Source organism: Caretta caretta, chromosome 2 (assembly GCF_965140235.1).
Source record: "Caretta caretta isolate rCarCar2 chromosome 2, rCarCar1.hap1, whole genome shotgun sequence".
Taxonomy (NCBI): domain Eukaryota; kingdom Metazoa; phylum Chordata; order Testudines; family Cheloniidae; genus Caretta; species Caretta caretta.
The window spans coordinates 256,891,820-256,916,691 of NC_134207.1; the positions used below are offsets into that span (position 1 = coordinate 256,891,820).

Here is a 24,872-nt window from a genome sequence, read left to right on the forward strand (position 1 = left end):
AGTAGGAACCCCCTTTACCCCTGTATGTTCTCCCTAGGCCTTGACTTCAGGCATGCAGAAGTAAACAAACATTGTGCGCCCACAGCTGCCCTCTCAAGGTGGTGGGTGGGGAGTGGGCACTCTTGGCTCCATCCCGTAGTGCACAAACCAGCAAAGGGAGGTTGTAATCTGCTATTGGTGTGGGCCAGTAGCAGACTGCTACGCCTTTGTAGCAAGGGGGAAGATCCTGTGCTGTTGCTTGGGCAGGATGGGAATGCACTGCCCCTTAACTAGGGTAGATTGTAAATGTGTAACCCACACCAACTCGCTGCGGTTGATGAGCCCTGGACCAAGAAGAGCTAGCTACTTTAGCTCAGGTAGTACTGGCTCATGCTTTTAGACCCAGAGTCCTTGATGCAATGATCCACTCACAAGTGAGGCATTTCAAATATACAATCTAGCCCTAAGAGTGGGGTACTAAAGTGTGCGCCCTGTAAGCTATAACATTTTTCACAAGATTGTATGCATACTTTCTTGTGTGTTTTTTACACTGAAGTGAGGAGCTCTCCTGCCACAAACACACTTGTCACATTCCAATATGATTTTAACCAACACAAAGTAGATGAAGAGTATGTTATTTACATCATAACTTAGGTAAGTTCATTTAAAATATGCTATCCACTACGAGGGATTGTAATAAGTTTATTAGTGTTGCTTATTAAATTACTGCATAATGGGATCATGAGCTTCGACAGTTAAAAGAATGCATCCAGTTCTTTACACAAAATGACGTCTTCTTTAATGGCATTTTAAGATGCCAACTGGGCTCACTTCTTAGATGCTGAACACACCAGCCCCAATCCAGCGAAGTATTGAAGCGTATTTCATTTTAAGCACAAGCAGCCCCATTGACTTCAGTGGAACGACTCACGCTTAAAGTTAAGCACACACTTTGTTGGTTTGGGGCCAGCATGCTCAGCACTTTGCATAACTAAGCCCTCAGACACCTCCAGATTTTCTCCCAGGCATGGCAAATAGCCCCTGATAAAATACCAGCAGCCACTACCCTATTCTCCTTAAGACTCACCTCGGCCGAGATACCCAGGAGACCCAGCCTGAGGACCACAGTTAAGCAACCAATGAGCTGTAGCTATTGCTTTCCCCGTTTCCTCCCCACCCCTTTCTCCAGGTAAATAACAAAGCTGAGTCCAATCTTCACCAAGTTCATTTACTTGCAACCTGCATCCCTAACCTCTATCCCTTTGTCTGTCTGTGTTTTTGGGTAGTAAACCCTTCAGGCGAAGGGATTTCTCTTCTGTATGCCTGTACTGCGCCAAGCACAGTGGGGCCTTAATCCTGAATGGAGCCTTTGGAAGCCACAATAATACACAATTAACAACAACAATAGTAAATGGAGGCTTATGAATTTCAGGTAAACCAGAGCTCTCGCTGTTATAGTTGTCAGCAGCAGAATAAAGGCAACTGCCATTGTTGCTTTCTGTATATCCTCCCCTTCAATTCAACAGTTTCCCACACCGTTGGGGCTGTGTTACATTGTCAGTGGAGTAGCAGCTGTGTGAGAGGATGCTGTATACTGAATGGTATTTGTGGTCATGCAAGTTATTCACCTCTCTCAAACTGCCACGGTCCAGGTGAGAAATGCAGCATGGGGCAGTGTAAAGCAATGTACATAAAACGACATAAATGCACTGCCCCATTCGTCAGGATGGGGCACATTTACTTCCCCTCTTCAGAGGAGTGTGGTGAGTGTCTTAACATTTGTGAAGTACTGTGAAATCATTGGATGGAGGATATGTAAGTGCAAAGGATTAGTATTTCAGTTGAGGGGCATCAGACTGTAGCATCACTGTGATACACTGTACAAAAGTGCTGTTAATATGTCTGGAAGTAAAGCTCATCATTAAAATGCCACTTTTGTATGCTTGGTAACTATGAAAAAAAACAGGTTGCAGATGGAGTTTTATGTGTTGGTATAGATTGCCTCAGTGAAACAGAGCAACACAACAAATACCTTTATAAAGATACTTTAAAACAGGATTAGGATTCATTTTATAACTTTAAAATGTTTTAAGAGGATTTCCATTCTAAATTCCTTTTATTTATAGACTAAGATGAGAGCAAAAGAGTTACAAAGTTTTATAGAAATATGCCTCGTTCTCTCTCTCTATATATATGTTATTTATAAGTAGCCTGCTAAGAAAAATCAAGGTCACAGTGAGAATAAAGGTAGCTAAAGTTTCTATAGCAACAGTTACTAGGATGCAGTTGCCAAAGGTGCCTTCTTTTTATATCCTGAAGTAGCTTTAGAGGCCGACTTTTCTTTCCATTCACTAGCCTTTTTGGCAATATCAGTACAGATATGATGCAAATGTACTTGCATTGTTAATATGATAGTGTAGACTACAGCCCGTGAGCTGAACATACAGTACATGTCATGCGAAAGGAAAAAAATGTTAAGCAGTCTGACCTTGACACTTGAAAAGAACACCACTGACGGAAAAACCACACTGCTCAGAAAACCCGTTTTCTTACTGTTGGTACAAGTAGCCTGTGAGATTACTATACATGAAAACAAACAGAGCAGAAGGCTACTTTTATCTTTTGCTGTCCAGTTTGTTTACCGTGTGCATTTGACAGCACTTTGTGTCTAGTCAGTTTCACAGTTTCCCTTAGCAGACAATTTCCCCTGTTATTTGTGTGGATCTTTCACACCAACACAAGGGAGAGAGAAAAAAATTCTGAAAAAAAATAGGAAAATGTCATTGTAAAACCACAAAAATTGGGAGAAGATTCAGGGACAGGTGTAGAAGCTGAAACTTGTTTTCATTTTTTTGGGGGTGGAGAGTGGGAGGAGGCTAGGGAGTGAGGTAAGAAGGAGATAATTTTCTAGATTCCAAGCTGATGTGGCCCCTCTACATTTGTATCCTATTTTGATAAGGAAACACCAGACTCCAGGTTTATAAGCATTTTTACAAAATTAGCAAGTTACAATTTCAGTAAGAAAAGTGAGAATGCCCATAACATGACTACATTAATAATACAGCAGCTTTGATGTAACTTGATAGAACCCTTTCACTGACAGTCCTCCACCATCACATCTGCCACGGTTTTGTGGTCCTGTTTTAAAAGTGAAGACAATGGGCACGTATCTGGTACATTCAGCAGCACAGCAGGTGTTTTCTAGTCTGATGCTCAGCAGCAGCCAATTGGTTAAATGAAAAAGAACATTTTTCCCTTATTGTCATCAGTTCAAAACATGCAGCAGAGATCAACATAAATGTTTAGGGTGGGTTTTTCTGTTTGTTTTTTTAAATCACAGTCAGCACCTATAATTCTGGTGCCCTTCAGGCCACCACCTCTGCTTATGGGCTAGAGCTGTGCTGCGGCAAGGAAAGGAGAAACCTGTAAAGGGGCTGGAGCCACAGCCATATTGGTGTTCAAAGTGGGGCGGGAGGAAGTGGTCACTGGGCTGGAGGCGTCCCTATGAAATGGGTGTCCTATATAGTTTCCTGTGCAGGTTAGGCCTCAAGCCAGCACTGTTTATCGGGAATGCATGGCCAATTCCTGAAGGCTTGACTCAGTTTTCAGTCCTTACTCAAACTGCCATTGAGTTTATGCTCATTGTTCTCCAACAGCTTATTAGTTTTGTCTTTTAAATCCAAAGCACGTGATACACACTTTCCTGTTCATTACTAAAGAGCTAAATCCAAAATTAAGCAAGTACTGTAGCAAGATACTTTTTCTCTCCTTTCTAGAGATGTGAATCTGGCAGGCCAGATGCTAATTCTTGCCCAGGCTGCAGGCATTAGCTCAGAACTGAGAAAACTGATAGCTGGAGTCCAGACCAATTCACCTGTGTATTAGTTTTGCTCATAATAGGTATTAGGCTTATAAGAACGAATGTAGCGTTTAGAGTCTATGAAATGTTTGTAAGTTGCTACATGCATTAATCTCACTCTCAATGTCTGCATTCCGTGCTTTAAGAAAATATGTAAGCTTTGCTTTATAACTTTGAAAATGTTTGCTCTGAACTTGTGAACTCAAGCAGGGGAATCATCCTCTCCCCACACATCCAGAAGGCCCATCAAGGAATATCACAATACAATGGACTGGTTAATGGCCTTATCACATCTGAGAAATGCTATGTGCAAGGAAGCTTGTCCTGTAGATTTGGAAGCTGAAGGAAGGAAATAAAACAAAGCCACAGGATAATTTTCCATCTGTTTGAACTCCGACAGGACCAGAGACTCTGAACTGAAGCCAAAAGAAAAGGAGTACTTGTGGCACCTTAGAGACTAACATTTATTTGAGCATAAGCTTTCGTGAGCTACAGCTCACTTCATCGGATGCATTCAATGGAAAATACAGTGGGGAGATTTATATACATAGAGGACATGAAACAATGGGTGTTGCCATACACACTGTAACGAGAGTGATCACTTAAGATGAGCTATTTCCCCATGTTTATTTCCTCCCACAACCCCCCACTGTTCCTCAGACGTTCTTGTCAACTGCTGAAAATGGCCCACTTGATTATCACTACAAAAGGTCCACCCCCCGGCTCTCCTGCTGGTAATAGCTCACCTTACCTGATCCCTCTCCTTACAGTGTGTATGGTAACACCCATTGTTTCATGTTCTCTGTGTATATAAGTCTCCCCACTGTATTTTCCACTGAATGCCTCCGATGAAGTGAGCTGTAGCTCACGAAAGCTTATGCTCAAATAAATTTGTTAGTCTCTAAGGTGCCACAAGTCCTCCTTTTTTTTTTAAATTTACAGATCACTACAACTCTGTCACTCTTACGATTTAAAGGGTAACCTATTTGTGTGTATATGTTTGCTTGTTTTAACCTGTAAATAACTCATCTCTTTTTCCTAGTTAATAAACCTTTAGATAGTTTATTACAGGATTGGCTAGAGGCATTGTCTTTTATGTAAAATCTAGGGCAGTGCTACTCAAAGTGGTGGTCTGCAGACTGGTGCTGGTCCACGAGCCATCGGAAAAAAATATTGCTGGTCCCCCACATCAGATAGCTTGAGAAGCACTAATCTAGGGTACCAGTTGTTCTGGGCTAAGTGACTGGTCTCTTGGGACTGGAAGCAACCTGAATGTGGTGTGATTTTTGGTGTAAGTGACCATTTATCACAAAGTTCAGTTTGTCTGGGTCACAAGATAGACTAGGGAGTCCAAGGGGACTGTCTGTGATTCCATGGTAAGACTGCTATAGTGATCCAGGAGTTCACATTTGTAACTGGCTTGGTGAAATCTAATTATAGAACACACCACCAGTTTGGGGTGTCTGTCCTTGTTTCTGACAGTCTGCCCTGAGGTAGGCACTCACAGTCATGAGCCACTCCAGATAGCGTGACAGCAATGATCACTCATTACCCTAATATACCATGTCCCCCGTGTCCCTTTGCTGGATTCTCCTCTCCTTCCACATCAAGTTCAAATTTCCGGTCCTTTACCTCCATGAGCTTCTACATCTCTGCACCACCTGCATCCCTGTTCTCATTTCCATTTATTCTCATCTTATTCACTCCACTGCTCCCAAGCCTGCCTGCTAGCACCCTCTGTATCATTCTCCACTTTGTTCTGTTTACTTCCTTCCATGGTTGGAAGACTTCCTCAACCAGCGCATCAATCAACTCCCTTTCCTCATTCAAATCTCTCCTTAAAATGCATGCCTTCCATGGGATCTTTCAAAGATAAGCCAGCTGTGTGGGCACATGTCTATTTTGAGGGGTGGCTGGTGATTCATGCCCAGCTCTTGGTCACCCTGTAGACTGTGTTAATATCTACGGTCTGGACTTGTCAATGTCATGGACTTAGGGAACAGAATAAAAATACCCTCAATATTTTAAATAGTTAACCTCTTTAGCAATCAGAATAGCTGTTTTTGTCCCTATTATTTTAATCAGAAATGAGAAAAAAAAGCTGTAATTGCAAAGCGGAACCAATTTGGATATTTCCGATGGTGGCCATATTTTGAAAATCAAAAACAGGGGTGTTTTTGCATATCTGTGTTTTAGGGTTGTGAGTTAGTCACACAACAGGAAAAGTATTTTTTTAAAATATCACGGTGGTGTCACTACTTCCAACTTCTGACTCAGTGACACGTGCTTATTTCTCAGAGTGGAGGATGTTCCCCCCCCCCCAGTAACTTAGTGCACTGAATGTGTTTGTCATGAAACACTGAACAAGTGTCACTGACATTCACTTTGAGAAAAAGAACAGCTTTGATCTCATCCACACTCATTTGAGAGAGACAAGGTGGATGAGATAATATCTGTTATTGGACCAACTTCTGTTGGTGGAAGAGACAGTGACAACAGAAGTTGGTCCAATAAAAGATATTATCTCACCCACCTTGTCTTTCTTGTGTCCTGGGACCAACATGTCTATAACAACAATCCAAACAACAATGGAAGATCCATGCTCATTTGACTTTTCATTCCAACATTTTTCCAAACACTAAACCTGGTTTCCACTTCACTGTTATTCCTGGTAAGCCAGCAAATTTTGCTTGGTACAGCAATACATCTGGAAACATTTTGTAGTTAGATAAAAAAAAACAAACATGTGTTTGACTTGATTAAATAAAAAAGGGTGTCTTGGTGTCTTCAGGTGTCTTGAAGAAAGTTCCTGGGACATATAGTCATTTTAATATACACTACCATGTCTCCATGACTTTTAAAACAGAATCACTGAAATATAGGGCTGGAAAGGACCTCAAAAGGTCATCTAGTCCAACCCTCTGCACTGTGGCAGGATCAAGTAAACCTACACCACCCCTGACAGGTGTTTGTCTAACCTGTTTCTAAAAACCTCCAATGATGGGGATTCCACAACCTTTCTTGAAGCCTATTCCAGAACTTAGCTATCTTTATAGTTAAAAAGTTTTTCCTAATATCTAATCAAAATCTCATTGCAGCAGATTAAGTCCATTATTTCTTGTTCTATCCTCAATAGACATGGAGAGCAACTGAACACCATCCTCTTTATAACATCCCTTAACATATTTGAAGAGTGTTCTCAGGTGCCCTCTCAGTCTTCTTTTCTGAAGACTAAACATGCCCAGGTTTTTTTAACCTTTCCTCATAAGTAAGGTTTTCTAAACCTTGTATCATTTTTATTGCTCTCCTCTGGACTTTCTCCAGTTTGTCCACATCTGGCACCCAAAACTTGACACAGTACTCAAACTGAGGCCTCACTAGTGCTGAGTAAAGCAGGAAAGTTACCTCATGTGTCTTACAAAGGACAGAAGCTCTCCCGCTGACATAGTGCTGTCCATACCAGCGCTTAAGTCAGCCTAAATTCTGTCACTCAGGGGGGTGGCTAACTCACACCACCGAGTGACATAACTTATGTTAAGTTAAGCTGTAGCGTAGTCATAGCCTAAGTCCCTGTTGTGAATCCAGCCGAAAGTGTGTCAGCTCCTAGCCCATAACACATAACAAGGTAAGGTATGGCAGACTGCTGCTGGTGTGTGTTCCCAGCCTCAGAAAGATTAAACACCATGACCAGGTCACTTTCAGGCCCTTCCCCCAGGGCACAGTTTATTAATGCAAACAAAAGTAACATGCGTGCGCATGTGCACACGCACACGCACACACACACACACACACACACACGCTATTCCCCTGACCAACACTGGCTGCAGGAGCCTTTAACCCTCTTCCAGGGCCAGACACAGGAACCAACCTCCCTCCTGCAGCTTCCATCCAACTAGGGTGGCCGCTCACATGTTACCAGAATAATGGATATTCTGGCACTTCTGAGGATGGAGGGGGCCTGTCCCTGCCTGGGTGACCCCGCCCCTGCTGGCATGATGGTGGATGCACGGTGTGTGTGAGGCCACGCCACACAGGGAACACCAGTTTCAAGAGCGCACCGCACGTGAGGTCAGGCCGGTGGGGGAGGAGTGGCACGCTATTCAAAATGGTGTCCCACACCCGATACCAGACAAAAGCATGTCCGGTTGTGTCCCATTACCAGACAGGGGACAAAAGCCAGGCAAAAAGAGAACTTTCCAGGAATTAACTGGATGAGTGCCCTCCCCACATTCAACTGAGCTCTCTCAGCCCTTTATAGGCATCATTTGAACCCACTGCAACTGGGTCCAATAATCAAACGGGGCTGCCTGGCCACTGGCTCACGGGCCCTTAAAGGAGCTGACTACCCTGTAACAGGCACTACATTCAAACTCAGGGTCAATGGAAGGAAACCAAGTCCAGCACCCCCAACCTTTTCTATGTCATGACTTCCTGATCCCAGTTTTCTCCAACAGTGATTGCTCCCCCTCAGCCCCAATGGCATAATGGAACTAAGGTCCGGGCCCTGGGTATCCTGCTGCCAGCCAGGACTCAAATCCACATATCACCGGGACCCGTGTTTAAACTACCACTGCTTGGAGGGCCTCAGGGGACTTCTAAGACCTGAGACCTCCTAGAAAATTCTCCTATAGTCTTAGACTCCAGCCTGAGCTTAGGCTAATGCAGTGCATTACTATCATCCATGTTTATTTACTGAGTGCTGATGTTGTACCTTTCCTGAAACAAACGTCGAGGAAGGCATGGCCCTCTGCCCAGGGAGCTTACAGTCTAAATCAGCCTGGCAATACAGATCAGACATACAAGACATGCAGGGAGAAGGTTGACACATCCAGTTATCCTTTGTGTGCATGTAAATACAGATATAGACAGTGGCAGGCGGAAAAAGTGCTTATCTCTCTGGGTCCCTTTAGTGTTTTATCCTAGTCCTGACCTCTTCTTTCTCTCTGCCTGCCTTTCCCCACATTCCAGTCTAGATTTTAACCTTCCTCCATTCCCCTTACCGACACACCCTCCTTCACACACACCAGAGTTTCTGCCAATCACATTTCCATTCTCATCATTCATCCACACTCACCTGTCCCAACTCAGTCCACCCCAACCCGCTCAGCACCCTCTCAACCAGATCCAAACCCTCTCTTCTCACCCACCTACCAGTCTCAGAATTCTCTCTCCCTCTTAACTCAGAAACAAACCCCCTCACTCTGAGATCCCCCTTCTTCCTTCCTACCCAACTTCCTGCAGCTCAGAACCTCCCAGGGGCTTAAAACCTTCTCCCTTCCCATCATAAGCCCTTCTCCTCACCTCATAGTTTAACCTCCTTCGAAATCCTCTCAGGCTCACAAGAGCCACTCTCTCCACCATCACACCACCTTCCACTGAGCCTGGAGAATCAGGATCAAAGACAGCTGAGAAGGACTGTGTGTACAGGTGATGAGTATGTGAAGGAAGGCTTCTACCCTGCCTCTGTGCAGCTAACCTGAATTAGCATCTCAAGAGGCATGTATTTCCTGTTCCTTCTACTGCCTGCAGAGGTTTGAGAAACTGGAATACATACCTTCTACACCTGCATTACATGCACATGAAGCTCACAAATTAACAAAGCGTCTTTGCATGTCCAAAACATCTTGGTTTCAGTACGGGCCAAAGGTTTGAATTTATTATTCTGTTCTTCCTCCTCTGCTAGAAATACTGGAATTAATCATCAGTCTATTTCCCCATTCTGCTTTTCTGCTTCCTTCTTCACCTTTCATTTCCTTTAAACTACTACCCACTCAGCCAAAATGTTATTAAGTTTCAAGCACTTTTTTGAGGAGAAAATTAAACTGATTGAAAAAGGAGTTTGTAATAAGGTAGCTAAAGAATTCAGACCTCTATAAGTGAGACACACCAATCTCTTTCCTCTGCTGTTTAGAAAATTGTACTATTATGCCTGATATTGTCATTATCTTTGTTTCCATTATTACTGACGCTGGGAAGTTGAAATCCCTACTTCATGCCAATTAGAAGTGAACAGAACTGAACCAAAATGTGTCAAAGAAAGAAAAGAAAAGAAGCAAAGATGTTTTTTGATTGCACTTACCCAGCATCTGAGCTGTTGCCACAGAGTAGTGCGTCCGAAGTGCCATTTTTTATGAAGTAGTTTTCTGCCACAAAAGTGAAGGAATCATGAATTGACAACCTGCTTTCTAACAAGCACATTCCCAAATTAATACAATATCTGAAAATTATCCACCTAACAGCATATATAGTTACAGGAATCTGGGGATTTGATGAATAAAGGGTTTTGTTTGATTCACTGATTTTAATTTTCAGGAAGCAACATACTTCAGTTCTTGTAGAATCAGCTGTAAAAATTAAAATATATAATTTTAAAGCTTCTTAGCTATTGCGATCAGTATTTAAAATTCATTAGTAGCCTTTGTTCAACATAAAGAAGACAAAATAAAGGTAATAACAACATAACTAAAATACATCCTTTTAACATTCAACAGATAACAAACAAGGAAGTCTGATATTGAAAGAAATAGAAATAGAAGGGTAAGTTAATATATATGCTTTCAACAATGGACATTCTAAAAAACATAATTGGGGAAAAAATTAAGTGGCTGTACAGAGCCTATCCCAATGAGGCCCTGATCTCTGATCAGGGTTAAATAATAATAGATGTTTTCCAGAAGCAAGTGAAAGTGGATTGAGATGGTTTTCAACAAGGAGCAAGGTGCATACCCTACTTAGCCTACATGCATACCCGACATACTCTACATATCCTAGACCCTATAGCAAGGGAGTAATTCCCTGCTGACTTAACACATGAGGGGGAGAGCCCTGCACAGCAGGTGTTGTGAGAGCAGAGATGCTCTCCCAGATGATGCTCAAAGAGGTCTCCATTGCAGCCTTACCCTACATTGTTAATGGTTTTAGAAACCAAGCGTGTCAGCTTATTAATTTGGGGGCATTATGTGCCAAAAAAATTAAAAATTCTTTGCACAATCTTTTAAAATTCTGCATATTTTATTTGTCAAAACAACACAATAGAATCACACCAGTTTCAATTATTTTGGTAACTTATTTCAAATTACCCATCAGCAAGTACGTCTGTAACAATACAGACAACAAAAAAGTTTCACAATATGTTTTTGATAGATTCCTTACTAGGCATATTAATACAGAACTTTGAGTAACAATTCATTTAAACTACAATACAGAAATGTATTTCCCACACCTGTCAGAAATAGTGCAAAGGCTTGGGGGAGTCAGGGGTAATGGAGGAACTGAGGGAGAGAGAAGTAATTGATGGGAAGCAGCCTGGTGTCAACTTGGAGGGTTGTTGGGTGTGGGTGGGAGAAGTATGGAAGGGGTTTTTTGCAGGGGGAGGGAAGGATTGTTAGGGAGCCTCCCCCATGCAGAACCTGGCTAGCCCCTAACCTCTCCCACTCAGTCAAGCACATCTGCCCCACCTCCATTTGTCCCTGCACCCCCCTCCTCCTGTCCCCATGTGTCCCTGCACCCTCCGTGACCCTGCACCCCTACTCAGCCAATCCCTTCCCCCGTCCCCATGTGACCCTGCACCTCCAATCCCATTCAGTCCCCGCTCCAGTCTGTCCCCCACACTAACCCTTTTGAACCCCAGTCTGTGACCCCCCAGCAGCCCCATGTGCCCCATGCTGTCTGTGCCCCCATATCCTGTGTTTCCTTACATGGCCCCAAGGGCAGGGCACTCTGAGGAGCCCAGCTTCTTCTCTTTCCTATCCACAGCTGGGGCTGCTCCCACCCAGGAGTGATTACTTTCTGTTCTGGTGCCACAGCAGCCCCTAATGGGCAAAGGTGTACTGCAGCACCTCTCTGGCAGAATGTATTTTCTGCAGAGAAAAAAAAATTCTGTGCGGGACATGAATTCTGTACATGCGCAATGGCGCAGAATTGGCCCAGGAGTAAAGGCTTACATAGGCAGAAAATGCAAAGAATGCCTCACTCAAGTCAGTGAGCAGATATGCTGCTGCATTTCAAATAAGCTGCAAACAATGGAAAGGCCTGTTCTGATTACTGCTAGGAGGAAATTACAATCAGTGAACCTTGTGGTCATGAGGTCATTTGTTGGTTTACACAAGTCAACATAGGAAAAATAATGACAAACACTGCTCATATGGTGTGTTTTTGTACTTTGTTCCACATGTAGGGTTTTCTCTGGAAATATCTTGGTCCAAAACACTGCCAAGATTTTTAACCTTGTTTACTACTTCTGAACAATCCCCTCAACAGATATTGCCCTGGCATACGTCTAGGGTAGTGAGCACACATGAGGAGACCACATGATAAGAGATATACAGCACACTGATGGTGCTCTCCACTTTGTTAAGGAATTATATCAGTGCATATAGGTGCTGAACAACATGGAGAAAATTATATAACTTGGAGGGTTGTCACTTCTTATAGATTTTAAGCCTAGAAGGCTTAAAAGACTAGATCCTCTAGTCTGACTTCCTGCATAATTCACCCAGTGATTCCTGCATCAAGCCCATAATTTTTGGTTGAGCTATAGGATATCTTTTAGAAAGACATCCAGTCTTGACTTGAAGACTGCAAATGATGGAGAATCCACCAAACCTGTTAGTAAATTGCTCCAATGGCTAATTACCCTCTCAGTCAAAAACCTGCACCTTATTTTTAGTCTGAATTTATCTAGCCCCAGCTTCCAGCCCTTGGATCTCATTTCAAATCCTTTGGTGATGACGCACAATTACACCTCACCACTATTTGAGTTCTGTCTCCTTGGCTGACTGGAGCCACTGGAGTGAAGTTTCAGACTCTTTCACACTGATGCAACAACCCACGGTCAACTGAATCAAAAAGCTGATGCACAAAGAACAAGAGCACAGGACTGAGAGAGAACTAGAGAGACAGAATGTGTACAAACAAGTTGCAGTGTTCAGGATGAGTTTTAAAATCCCAAGAGTACACATATGACCTGTCATCTGCTGTTGACCTAAACATTTATATTCCTAAAACAGGCAGAATGCTAAGTCCCAAAGAGCTTTATGGAATGCATGGGGGAGAATCAGTACTGAGGCACTGCCGGTGGAAAGTATCTAAGAAATGGAGGATAGTCTGCACAATAAGAGTGACAGTTACCACGCCAGGTTTGAATTTGAAGGTGAGATGAATAGCTGATTCCCCAGTGATAATTGAAGGGATGGGGTGTTATAGTATTATCACTGAAGAGCAAAACTGCTGCATTATCACAAGCTCACACACTGGTCACATCATTATTCAAAGGAAGTTGGTTTGGTCTTCTGCCTAAAGGTATATCTACAAAGCATGCCACTGGTGCTGGCATGTAGGGTACGCTTTGCTACATGCTTCATCGAAAGGTGGGCTCCACCCACAAGGCAATGTGAAGCTACATACCACAGCGAAAGGCTCTGGCAGAAGGAAGGCAGTGGGGAAAGGCTCTGGCAGTTCCCCATTGCTGGAGTCTTTCCCTGGGGTGGGAAAAGGCCCCGGCAGCTCCCTGCAGCAGGAAAAGGCTCCGGCAGTGGGAAGGCAGGGGATGCACCACTTGAGCTCATAGAGGACCATAGGGTAGGGTACATACCTCTATGGATCCGGCGTGTCTGTACTCTACTTGCCTCAGCAGAACCTCGCCAGCTACACTGCTATTTATAGCTGTGCTAGGGGTATGTGTCGTGCATGTACTGTATATGTCCCCATAAATTCTGTGCAGTGTAGACATATCCTAATGCGGTGGGGAAACAAAGATCTTTGAGATGCAATCATCATTTTGTTTTGAAGAACAGAACCCCTTCCGTAACACTACAGACTATGCTCCACTGCACCCTTATGCCTCAGCTTTACCTCACTTGATTGTATCATTAACATGTACAGTCAATGCAACACGGTACTATTTAAATTCAACACATTTTACCTGTAAAAGGAAGAAATGAACAAAAATGAGTAAGTTTGTTTTGTGGAAAATGTTGACAATTGTTTCATTTTCTTTAAACTTTTTACTTTTTACTTTACATTAATTTTTTTTGTTTTTCTGATTTCTGATTCCCCTCCCCTTTATTTCTGAAAAAAGCCATTTTGTGCCATAGAAAAGTTTTAAATAAAAATTTATGGCCAGCTCTACTAAAAGGAATAATGTATTTAAAGGTACATGTGTAACCCTGCCATGCACTTTTATCTAAACATATGTGTATGTGTGTCTCTAAAGGAGTATAAAAGAATAAGATAATCATCTTTGCCATATTAAAACAATGAACGAAAGGGTATAACAACAATGGCCCCAGATCAACTGAAAGTTATATGAATTATTTACTTTGATGGTGCAGGATTACTTTCTCTGTTTTTCAAAAATATCAAACATCTGCAATTAGTACTCAGCAGTCAGAAATTAGAGAGCTAAGCACTCATTTTAAACAAGGTTACAATGCAAATGTATTTGCATGCATACCAGTATTCAGCCACATAAATACACACTACGCCAATAGGGCTGGCCAGAAAAAAAGAATTCAGTTCTGAAAAAAAAAATTTTTTTGAGGTTTCACAATTTGTTTTTGTTCCACACCAGATCCAAAATAAGCCCTCTGAAAATTCTGTGAAGAAACACATGAGACAGATTTACCCTAGAACAGCTGATAGCCCAGTGGTTAGGGAACTCACCTGGGAAGTGGGATACTCAAGCTCCCTATTCTGCCTAATTTGGAGCAAGGACTTGAACCTGAGTCTCCCGTCCCAAGTGAGTGTCATAACCACTGGACTGTTGCTGGACTGTTGGCTATTCTGCAGTGAATGTCTCCCTCTCTGGTTTTGACCATAAATTCCATCCTGGACTTGAAAACCTCCAGACTAAAGTTTTCTTGAAAACAGTGCATTCCTGCAAAAAGTTCTGGTTCCACAAATCAGCATTTTCCAAAACAAAAAAACAAACAATGCCCCCCCCCCCAAAAAAAACCCAAAAAACTGCTGACCAGTTCTATATACCATGACCCAATTTTATATAAGAACATAAGAATGGCCATTCTCCGTCATACCAATGGTCCAGCAAGCCCAGTATCCTGTCTACCGGCAGTGGCCTGTGCCAGATACTTCAGAGGGAATGAATAAAACAGGGCAAATATCGAGTGATCCATTCCCTGTCATTCAGTCCCAGCTTCTGACAGTCAGAGGTTAAAGGACACCCAGGGCATGGGATTATGTTCCTGACCATCTTGGCTAACTAGCCATTGAGACACCTATGCTCGACGAAATTATCTAATTCTTTTTTAACACAGTTATAATTTTTGCCTTCACAACATCTCCTGGCAATGAATTCCACAGGTTGACTGAGCGTTCTGTGAAGAAGTACTTCCTTACGTTACTTTTAAACTGGCTGTCTATTCATTTCATTGGATGACTACTGGTTCATGTATGATGTGAAGGGGTAAGTAACACTTCCTTATTCACTTTCTCCACACAATTCATGATTTTATAGACCTCTGTCATGTCCCCACAGTTGTCTCTTTTCTAAGCTTTTAATCTTTTTAATCTTTCCTCATATGGAAGCTGTTTCACACTCCTTATTTTTGTTGCCCTTCTCTGTATCTTTTCCAATTTTAATATATACATACATAGATAGATAGATATAGATTTTGATATATAAGATAGGGTGACCAGAACTGCATGCAGTATTCAAGGTATGAGCATACCATTGATTCATATAGTGACATTATATTGTCTGTCTTATCTATCCTTTTTTAACAGTTCCTAAAATTCTGTTAGCTTTTTTGACTGCTGCTGTACATTGAGCAGATGTTTTCAGATAACTGTCCTTGATAACTCCAAGATCTCTTTGTTGAGTGGTAACAGCTAATTTAGAACCCATCATTTTGTTTGTATAGTTGGGATTATATTTTCCAATGTGCATTACTTTGCATTTAACAACATTGAATTTCATCTTCTATTTTGTTGCCCGATCACCCAGTTTTGTGAGATCCCTTTGTAACTCTTTGCAGTCAGCTTTGAACTTAGATATCTTGAGTAATTTTAAATTGTCTGCAAATTTTGGCATCTCCCTGTTCACCTCCTTTTCCAGATAATTTATGAATATGTTGAACAGCATGGGTCCCAGTACAGATCTTTGGGGGACCCCACTATTAACCTCTCTCCACTGTGAAAACGGACCATTTATTCCCACTGTTTGTTTCCTATCTTTTAACCAGCTACTGATCCGTGAGATGACCTTCCCTCTTGCCCCATGACTTACTTTGCTTAAGAGCCTTTGGTGAGGGATCTTGTCAAAGGCTTTTTGAAAGTCCAAGTACACTACATTGACTGGATCACTTTTATTCACATGCCTGTTGACTCTCTCAAAGACTCCTAATAGATTAGGGAGGCATGATTTTCCTTTATAAAAGCCATGTTGACTCTTCCCCAATATATTGTGTTCATCTATGTGTCTGATAATTCTGTTCTTTATTATAGTTTCAACCAGTTTGCCTGAAGGTAGGCTTACCAGCCCGTTATTGCCAGGATTGCCTCTGGAGCCTTTTTTTAAAAAAATCAGTGTTACATCTAGCACAGAGGCTGATTTAAGTGCTAGGTTACATGCCATAATTAGTAGTTCTGAAATTTCATATTTGAGTTCCTTCAGAATTCTTGGGTGAATATCATCTGGTCCTGGTGACTTACTATTGTTCAATTTGTTCCAAAACCTCCTCTAATGACACCTCAGTCTGGGACAGTTCTTCAGATTTGTCACCTAAAAAGAATCCTCTGCAGCGAAGACTGATGCAAAGAATTCATTTAGTTTCTCTGCAATGGCCTTGTCTTCCTTGAGCATTCCTTTAAAACCCACTGATCATCAGGAAACTAGACAGATATACTTAAAATAAATTGCTGCTTGTTTTTGTATCTTTTGCTAGTTGCTATTCGATTTTTTTTAAAATTTTTTTTTGGCCTGCCTAATTATACTTCTACACTGGAGTTGCCAGAGTTTATGCTCCTTTCTATTTTCCTCACTAGGAGTTAACTTCCAATTTTTTTCCAATGCATTTTTGCCTCTAACTGCCTCTTTTACTCTAATATTTAGCCATGGTGGGCCTCTTTGGTACTCCCCCCCCCCCAAGGATGTTAATTTTAATTATACTGTGGTCACTATTGCTGAGTGGTTCAGCTATATTCACCTCTTGAATCAGATTCTGTGCCTCACTTAGGACTAAATCAATTTTACCCTCTGTTACAACACTGCAATTCCCATTAAGCAAGCATTCCAAACCAGTGGGCCAGAATTGGGTTCCTAGGGCTTGATTTTCAGAGGTGCTAAACAGTTGCAGAGTCCAATGAAACAAATTTACGCTACAGATGCTCAGCAAGTCTGAAAATCAGGCAACTAGCCTTATAATCCAAGCTACCAGCTTATCAGCCTATTAGAGTCTAATGTATACATACACACTTATGTCAGTGGAGAATGACTATTTCTCTAACCTACTCTTCTAACCTTTTTTTTCCCCTCCCAGCAGAGGCATTGGGTGTGATGGTGTTGACTGGAGCTCAGATGTCTTTCGATGTGACAGAGAGCTTATAAAGCAGAACAGCATGACTGTGCAGGGAAGGAATGTTTGTTTTTCCCATCACAAGCAAGCGATCTCATACCAACCACAGCAGAAAAGATAAAGGGCCAGATCCAGCTCTCAGTTACACCTACGTCAATCTGAAATAACTCAGTCCAGTGGAGTTCTGGGTTGACACAGGTGTAACTAAGATAAGAATATAGCCCAGAGCAGCCACAGTTATTATAATAAAAGTTTTTTCTCTCCATGTTTTTAGTGATGAGGGTCCAGTGTCATATTTGTACGCAACCATAAACCAATAGCTGTCAACTTATTTTGTTCTCTGAGTCTTTAATAAGAACCATTTTTCCTTTTCTCTGCTGTAGGCAACTACTAGCTACATCCTCTGTCAGAAACAAATGTGATAAGATGGAACAAAGTCCAAAAGGGAACACTACCACCGGCTGGGAGAAAGGTACATTCCCTTAGGATGCATGCTTGAGTTCCCAGCATCTGACCCACACTATCTCCAGGAAAACACAAGAGAATGATGTGCATCCTCATCTGGTTCTCACTGTGTTCCCCTGTAAAAACTCTCACAGAATTTAGTGGGAGCAGGATTGGGCCCATGATTAATTCAGCAACAATACCAAAGAACAATTAGTGTTGCAAATCATGTGGGATGCCTCCACCTTTTCAAAATTAGGGATTCACAGGAGTTGAGATGGAAAGAAGCTATTAGGTCTCCAGGTCCATCTCCTTTCCAAAGCAGGACAGGATACATTTAATAGTGTTTCTGCAAATCCAGTTTTAAATGCCTCAAGTGACAGAGTTTCTATTGTTTCCCTTGGGGGATTCACAGACCATTACATCTCAGCCAGGAAGTTTCTCCTGATATTCACATTACATGTTCTTTTTTCTTAATTTCACCCTATTACTCTCAGTCATCCCCTTGGCATTATTATCCTAAATCATTCCATTCTTTCTTTCCTATTTGCATCCTTGCTCATAGATTGTTATAATGTCCCATCTTCCCCTTAGTTGTTGCTTAGCCAGCTGTTCACATTTTACTTTTAATTTTTCTATATTCCTGCTTATAATAGGATGAACTGTCAGCAAAACCAATTGCTAAGGTAGTTTAATGTTTCCATTATAAGCTCCTGTTTTGAAATGCTTATAATTTTTCTGGGCTTTAATCATTTGGGTTCAAATTTTCCATGCTGGGTCATTGCTTCAGGCTGAATATTTTGGAAAGCATCAGTCAGAGCAGTTCAGCCATTTCCAAGAACAAGGTTAGGGAAACACAGGTTGTTTTGCCAATGTTTATATCTTTGCTTTTTCCATAACATCCCTCAGATTAGTATGTAAGTGCCGGTGGACAGACAACTATACAGTTTTTATTCTTTTCATCTATCTATCTATTACATATGAAAATCTGGTACATTAAATTGCATTAAAAGAACATTTAAGGTTGTAAAGTCAGGAATTATGTCAAATTATGGTTACCAGTACTTAAGACAAACCTAAGCCAGGAATAGGACCCAGCTTTCTTGGGTCCTCATCCCGTGTCTTAACCACAAGAAAATAAACTTCTCTTCTTACAACCCTCTGCCTTAATCACTGTCCACAGTGTGCACCAAATGAGGCAGGGATACTCTAGAACAAACTGAATTGTAATGCATTATAATTCAGCCTCCTTGTGCATATGCATTAAGATTTCACAGGCAACCTTAATACTGGTATTTCCTGTTTTTCAAGTGCTTGACTTTGCAACCTTAAAGTTGAACACAGGTTTTTTTAAAATGGAATTTCGTAGGGTTTTTAAGATTGAAAACTGAAAAATCAGAAATTCTAGTACGTCACCATATTGACTGCTTACCCCAAGTCACCAGCATAGCCTGGACCCAGGACCTTTATAACTAGAGCACAGGCCTCTACTACTTGAACTAAAGGAGAAACTGTTAGCAGCACCAGGCTGTTACCTCTGTGGAGCAGCTATCAGAGGGGGATGCAACATATACTTCTTTAATGGCTCACATAACTAATTGCTAGGTAGCAATAGGATCGTGGGAATTCAGATTCCTGGTCCTGGAGAGGAGAGGAGTCTAGTTGTTCCACATAGCACAGAGATTTGGCACATTCAATCTGAAAGGTTGGGTGACTAAATGGATGTGACTCGATTCTGCCATGTAGTGATAGGGTATATTCCACCTCTACCAGAAGTGATCTTGTGCAATCTCTTAGATACCCATTTAGAAGAATGATGCTTGCCTTTTTCCTAAGGCAAGGGAATAAGGCCTTGCTCTATATTAAGTGCTCTAAGGGTGCAGCTTTATTAATACCAATCAGCAGCAGAGTTGAGCCTAGAACTCATAGCTCCCTCCTGCAGGGCTGCCAAGTATCACTCATCATGTGACAGTGACACATTTGGCAGTCCTGCCACTCATTCCCACAGCTCAGCCAGATTCTCACACATCCAGCTGATCTGAGGGATGGCAGCAGACATTTGCCTGAAGGCCTGCCCTTCTGCCACTCACAGCTGCTGTGGCGCCTGCTAAGTAGGAACCCCAGGTCCTCTTCTCCATGAGAAAGCGATGGCAGCAACAGCATAAGGTGAAGGGCCCGGTATTGCTCTCAGCCGCTCTCCACAACCAAGTGCAACAGGCTCCCCCCAGCACAACCCCCCGGCCATTTCACCTCCACCAGCAGCTACCCAAAGAGGCCTCTGTCTTCCACAAACCCCAGTACCCACTGTCCCCCACCCACCCAGGTCCTTAGCACTCACTGGTTCCTGTAGCCCCCTCACTCTCAACATCCTCTGCCCCGCAGCAACCACTGCCTGACCACCAATAGCATCTATCACCCAGCACCCAGTGTCCCCCACATCTCCTTAATCTCCAGCAGCCTCTACCACTCACTCCCCTGCCAGCCCAGCACCACTGCTTCCCACAAGCTCTTAATCACCAGCAGCCCATTACCTCCCCTCATCAGGCCTAGACCCCCATTACTTCCTGCACACCCCCAGTCCTCAAATAGACTCTACTCCTCACCGGGCCCAGCACCCATCCCCTCCCACACTTCCTCCTGACCACCAACAGGGCCCACCTCCAACACCCTCTGCCCTCCTACATGCCCCTAACCCTAACAGCCTCAACCCCACCAGCCCCAGCACCCACTGCCCCCCAAACCCCAGCAGCCTCTACTCCTCCACGAGCTCCAGCATCCACTCCCTGTGCAGCCTCCTAACCTCCAGAAGCCTCAAACCCCGCCCCCCACCCGGCAGCAGGTTCAGAACTCCCTACAGTCCCTTAGTTCCCAGCAGCTGCCATTCCTGCCAGGTCCAACATCCCTCCCTCCCACATCTCCCCAACCACTGACAGCCTCTACCCCTTGCCAGCCCCAGCACCCACCATCCCCACACCGTCCCCTTGCCCCCAGCAGCCTCTACCCCTTACCAGGTTCAGCACCCACTATGCACTGTAGCCTTCCACCCCCCTAACTCCAACAGCCTCTACCTCCAGCAGCTCCAGCAGCTACTGCCCCTCCCCATCCTCCTAACCACTGACAGCCTCACCCCAGCAGCCACTTCCCCCCACAGCCCACTAACTCCCAGCAGCCTCTACCCCCTGCACCTGCTCCAGTGCCTACTGACCCCTGCAGCTCCCTAATTCCCAGGTACCCCAGAACTCACTACACTCTGGCAGCCTTCTAATCCCCAGCAGCCCCAGGACTCAGAGACCCCTGCAGCTCCCTAAGCCCCATCAGCACCCATAGAATCATAGAATATCAGGGTTGGAAGGGACCTCAGAAGGTCATCTAGTCCAACCCCCTGCTCAAAGCAGGACCAATCCCCAATTTTTTCCCCAGATCCCTAAATGGCCCCCTCAAGGATTGAACTCACCACCCTGGGTTTAGCAGGCCAATGCTCAGCCCAATACTCAACCCAGTGAGCTATCCCTCCCATCCCCTCCACTGCCCCTGGCAGCTCCCCTAACTTCCAGAAGCTTCTAAACCTGCCCCCACTCCCACATCAAACCCAGCAACCACTGTCCCGCCAGAAGCTCTCAACTCCCTAGACAGCTCCTGGCTTCTCAAGTTCCCTAGGCTCAAGTCCCCAAGAGCCCCAGCACTTCCTGCCTCCCTAGAAGTTCTCTGTTTCCCAGACGCTCCTTATGCACAATGGTACCAACAACTGTAGCAGGCACCCACTCAGCTACTCCCCAGACATCCAAGAGCACCCCGAAAGTGCTGCCAAGTTTTGTGCAGGTCCATGTCCTACCCTTCCCATTGTTCAGAGCAGGGTGTGTTAACTCTAATCTTAAATATAAAGTTTTATGTAAACTTTTGCAAATAGTTCATTACATAGTTTGCATAATGTCATGCATGGCTTTCTCCCCACATGCTTTCCCCTAGGCTAAAAGGGCAGTTGCTGTTGCTACTGCATACTACTTGGAGCTCAAGCTATGTGAGGTCAGGGAGCATGCTCCGTGAAGATAAAGGTCAATGATACTTGCAGCCTGAAATGAGATTGGCATGTACCTCTGTAGAAGAGGAGCAAGCTCATAGCAGATGGAATGTGTGGAGAACTTTGCTGCCAACCCTTAACAAACCACTACTGAGCATGTGCAAATGGTGATTTTCATGGGCTTATAACTTGGCTAAATCTGGGTGATATTTTTAAAGAGGCACCTCCATGACCCCAGGGCTATCCTCTGACCAAATTTCAGGTACTTGCTCCAAAGCACGGAGGTGCTAGAGTTTCTCCAAGTAATGGTTTTAGGATGGTTTGTATTGTTTTGTTTTTACACGAGAACAATTTAACATAAACAAAACCAATTTTTCCCCTATCCAAAATCTTGGATACAACTAAATCATTTTTACTGAAACTGAAAAAAACTTCTTTTAAAAAATCAAACTGAAGCAGAAACCTACTATGGACAGTATCATCCCAATTGTTTGAAGTTCGGCAAAGTTATATTTTATTGAAAACTGGACATTAATGGAAAGTATTAGGCATCCTTCCAGTTCTCCCTAAAGGATACTTTATTCTGTTGGGGTCTTTCCTCCCAAATTAGTACTTTAAGCTTCTAATCATTTTCTGTTGCTCTTCTCTACACTCCCTCCAATTTATTAGTATCTCCTGGTCCAAACACGGCTTTTTTAAAATATTGGCTACTTTTCACCCTATACTTCACACCTACTTAAAGTGGCCAGAACACCTTTGGAGAAACAGGTGCAAAGACAAGTGAGGAACGAATGGCATATGTTTAAACGTGTACACCAGATCAGAAGCTGCCCAGAACCATTCACTGTAACAGAGCTGGAACAGACACTGGGTAGCATCAAGTGTGGAACAGCTGCGGGTTATGACAACATATCTCCAGAATTCCTGAAAAACCTTGGCCCCCGTGTTTGGCTTTGGCTTGTGAAATTCTTTCACCAGTGAAGGGAGGCTACCGAAGATATGGCGCACTGCAAAAGTCATTGGCCTCCTAAAGCCTGGAAAGGACCCAAGTCAAGCATCAAGCTATTGTCCCATATCATTATTGTCGGTGTGCTTCAAGGCACTGGAGCGCTTGGTCCTACAGTGCATATTACCTGACGTGGAGAGAATTTTGAGCACTGACCAAGCCAGCTTTCGCCGAGGCCATAGCACATGGAACGAAGTACTCGCACTGACCACACTTCTTGAAAATGGCTTCCAGAGAAACTTGAAAACAGGCGCTGTTTTCATCAACCTAACAGCGGCATACGATACGGTATGGCACACTGTCTGCTCATGAAGGTATCACAGGTCCTGCTACCTTGGGTCACAGGCATTGTTGAACTGTTCCTCCAGGATAGGCGGTTCAAAGTCCATATGGGGGAGAAGACAAGTGCTTGAAGACGACAGAGCAATGGGTTACCCCAGGGCTCTGTGCTTTTGCCAATCCTGTTCAACCTTTACATCAATGACCTGCCAACAATGGAGTCACGAAAGTTCATTTACGCAGGTGACATCTGTTGCTGTACCCAGGCCTGGACGTTCCACAAGCTTGATGCCACCTTAAACTGGGACATGACAAAGTTAGCTGACTACTGTAAGACTTGGAGCCTCCAGCCAAGCGTCATAAAAACAGTCTCCAGTTTGTTCCATCTTCATTACCCCATCGCAACCTAAGAACTGAATGTTTATCTGAATGGTCAGAAGGTGAAGCATGAAGTAGAACCAGTCTATCTAGGTGTGACCTTAGACTGCACACTGAGTTACCATGCCCACCTGAAGAAGACAGCAGCTAAAGTTAAGACATATAACAATCTTCTTAGCAAACTGGCAGGTTCGTCATGGGATGCTCATGCTCCAACTTTGCAGACGTCAGCTCTTGCCACCTCGTATTCGATGGCAGAGTACTGCGCACTAGTATGGAGCAGACTGTCACACACCAAACTGGTGGATACGCAGTTACATTCTGCCATGCGTATCATCCCCATCACCCTGCATCCGACGCCACTCCCCTGGCTCCCAGTTCTAAGCAATACTGCTCCTCCTCCTATCAGATGAGAGGTTGCCACTGGCAAGTTACTGGAGAAAGTACACGCCGACTCAAGCCTGCCACTGCACAATGACCTTTTTAAACCACCAGCTGCATGTTTGTTGTCACGTTGCTCATTATGGTCTCATCCGCCACTCCAGGATGCTAGGGCAGAAACACTCTGGCGAGAGGAATGGATATCTGTTATAATCCCCAACCAGTCCCTCGTCGTTGACCCCACAATTTGCCCACTTGGTTTTAACCTGCCCCGTCACCAGTGGTCCCTGTTGAACAGGTTCCGGACCGGGCAAGGTCTCTGTGCAGCAAAACCAGTATTGCTGGGGCCTTCGTGACAAACCTTTGTGTAAATGCGGCGCAACACAGACAATGATGAACATTGTCAAGGAATGCCTGCTGACTAGGTTCAGCAGTGGCCTAGAAGAACTGCATCACGCCATTGACGATGCCATCGCTTAGCTAGATGACTATGCACATGCTAAATAAAATCCTATACAGAATAGGGAGCACAGGACAAAACTACTCAAGTGCACACTGCTCCTTGATTAGAATGGATCTAAGCAAATTTTCACAGCATAGTCTGTTAAGTAAACAAAGGCAAATTTACCAGAAAAGGTCATTTATTCCAAATTAAACTATTTAGCAGTTTAATGTCAAGACCTGCAAGGCAGGACTGTGCATAAAAGCCAGCACTCACATAGGCTGCTAGGCAAAGAGCCATGATCTCTCCTGCAAAGCCAACACTAAAAAAAAGAAAGATGGAAAACCATCAAGAACATCTGTGGCTTCTGACCCACTGAAGGGAAATGAGTGAGTGTCTTGTTAGTAAGCTATGCAATTTTAGAGGGCAGCTCCTGTTCCCTTCTTAAAACACCCAGCTAGGGTGATGCTCTGATTCATTGTTCAACATGGAATGCATCTGATGTGCAATAAATTTACTCTGATTTTGAAAAAAATAAAATGCATTTGCAAAAT

The 24,872-nt window shown here is 43.5% G+C and overlaps 1 protein-coding gene across 12 annotated transcripts in view; it reads right to left on the reverse strand.

Annotated features, from left to right (window-relative positions):
- LOC125631202 (sodium channel protein type 5 subunit alpha-like) overlaps positions 1-24,872 on the reverse strand; it is a 328,900-nt gene that overhangs the window by 201,239 nt on the left and 102,789 nt on the right. For all 12 annotated transcript variants that reach the window (XM_075126008.1, XM_075126015.1, XM_075126014.1 and 9 more), the window contains one exon: positions 9,918-9,981. In XM_075126008.1, the coding sequence (XP_074982109.1) occupies positions 9,918-9,981 (64 nt within the window). The remainder of the gene's footprint in view (positions 1-9,917; positions 9,982-24,872) is intronic.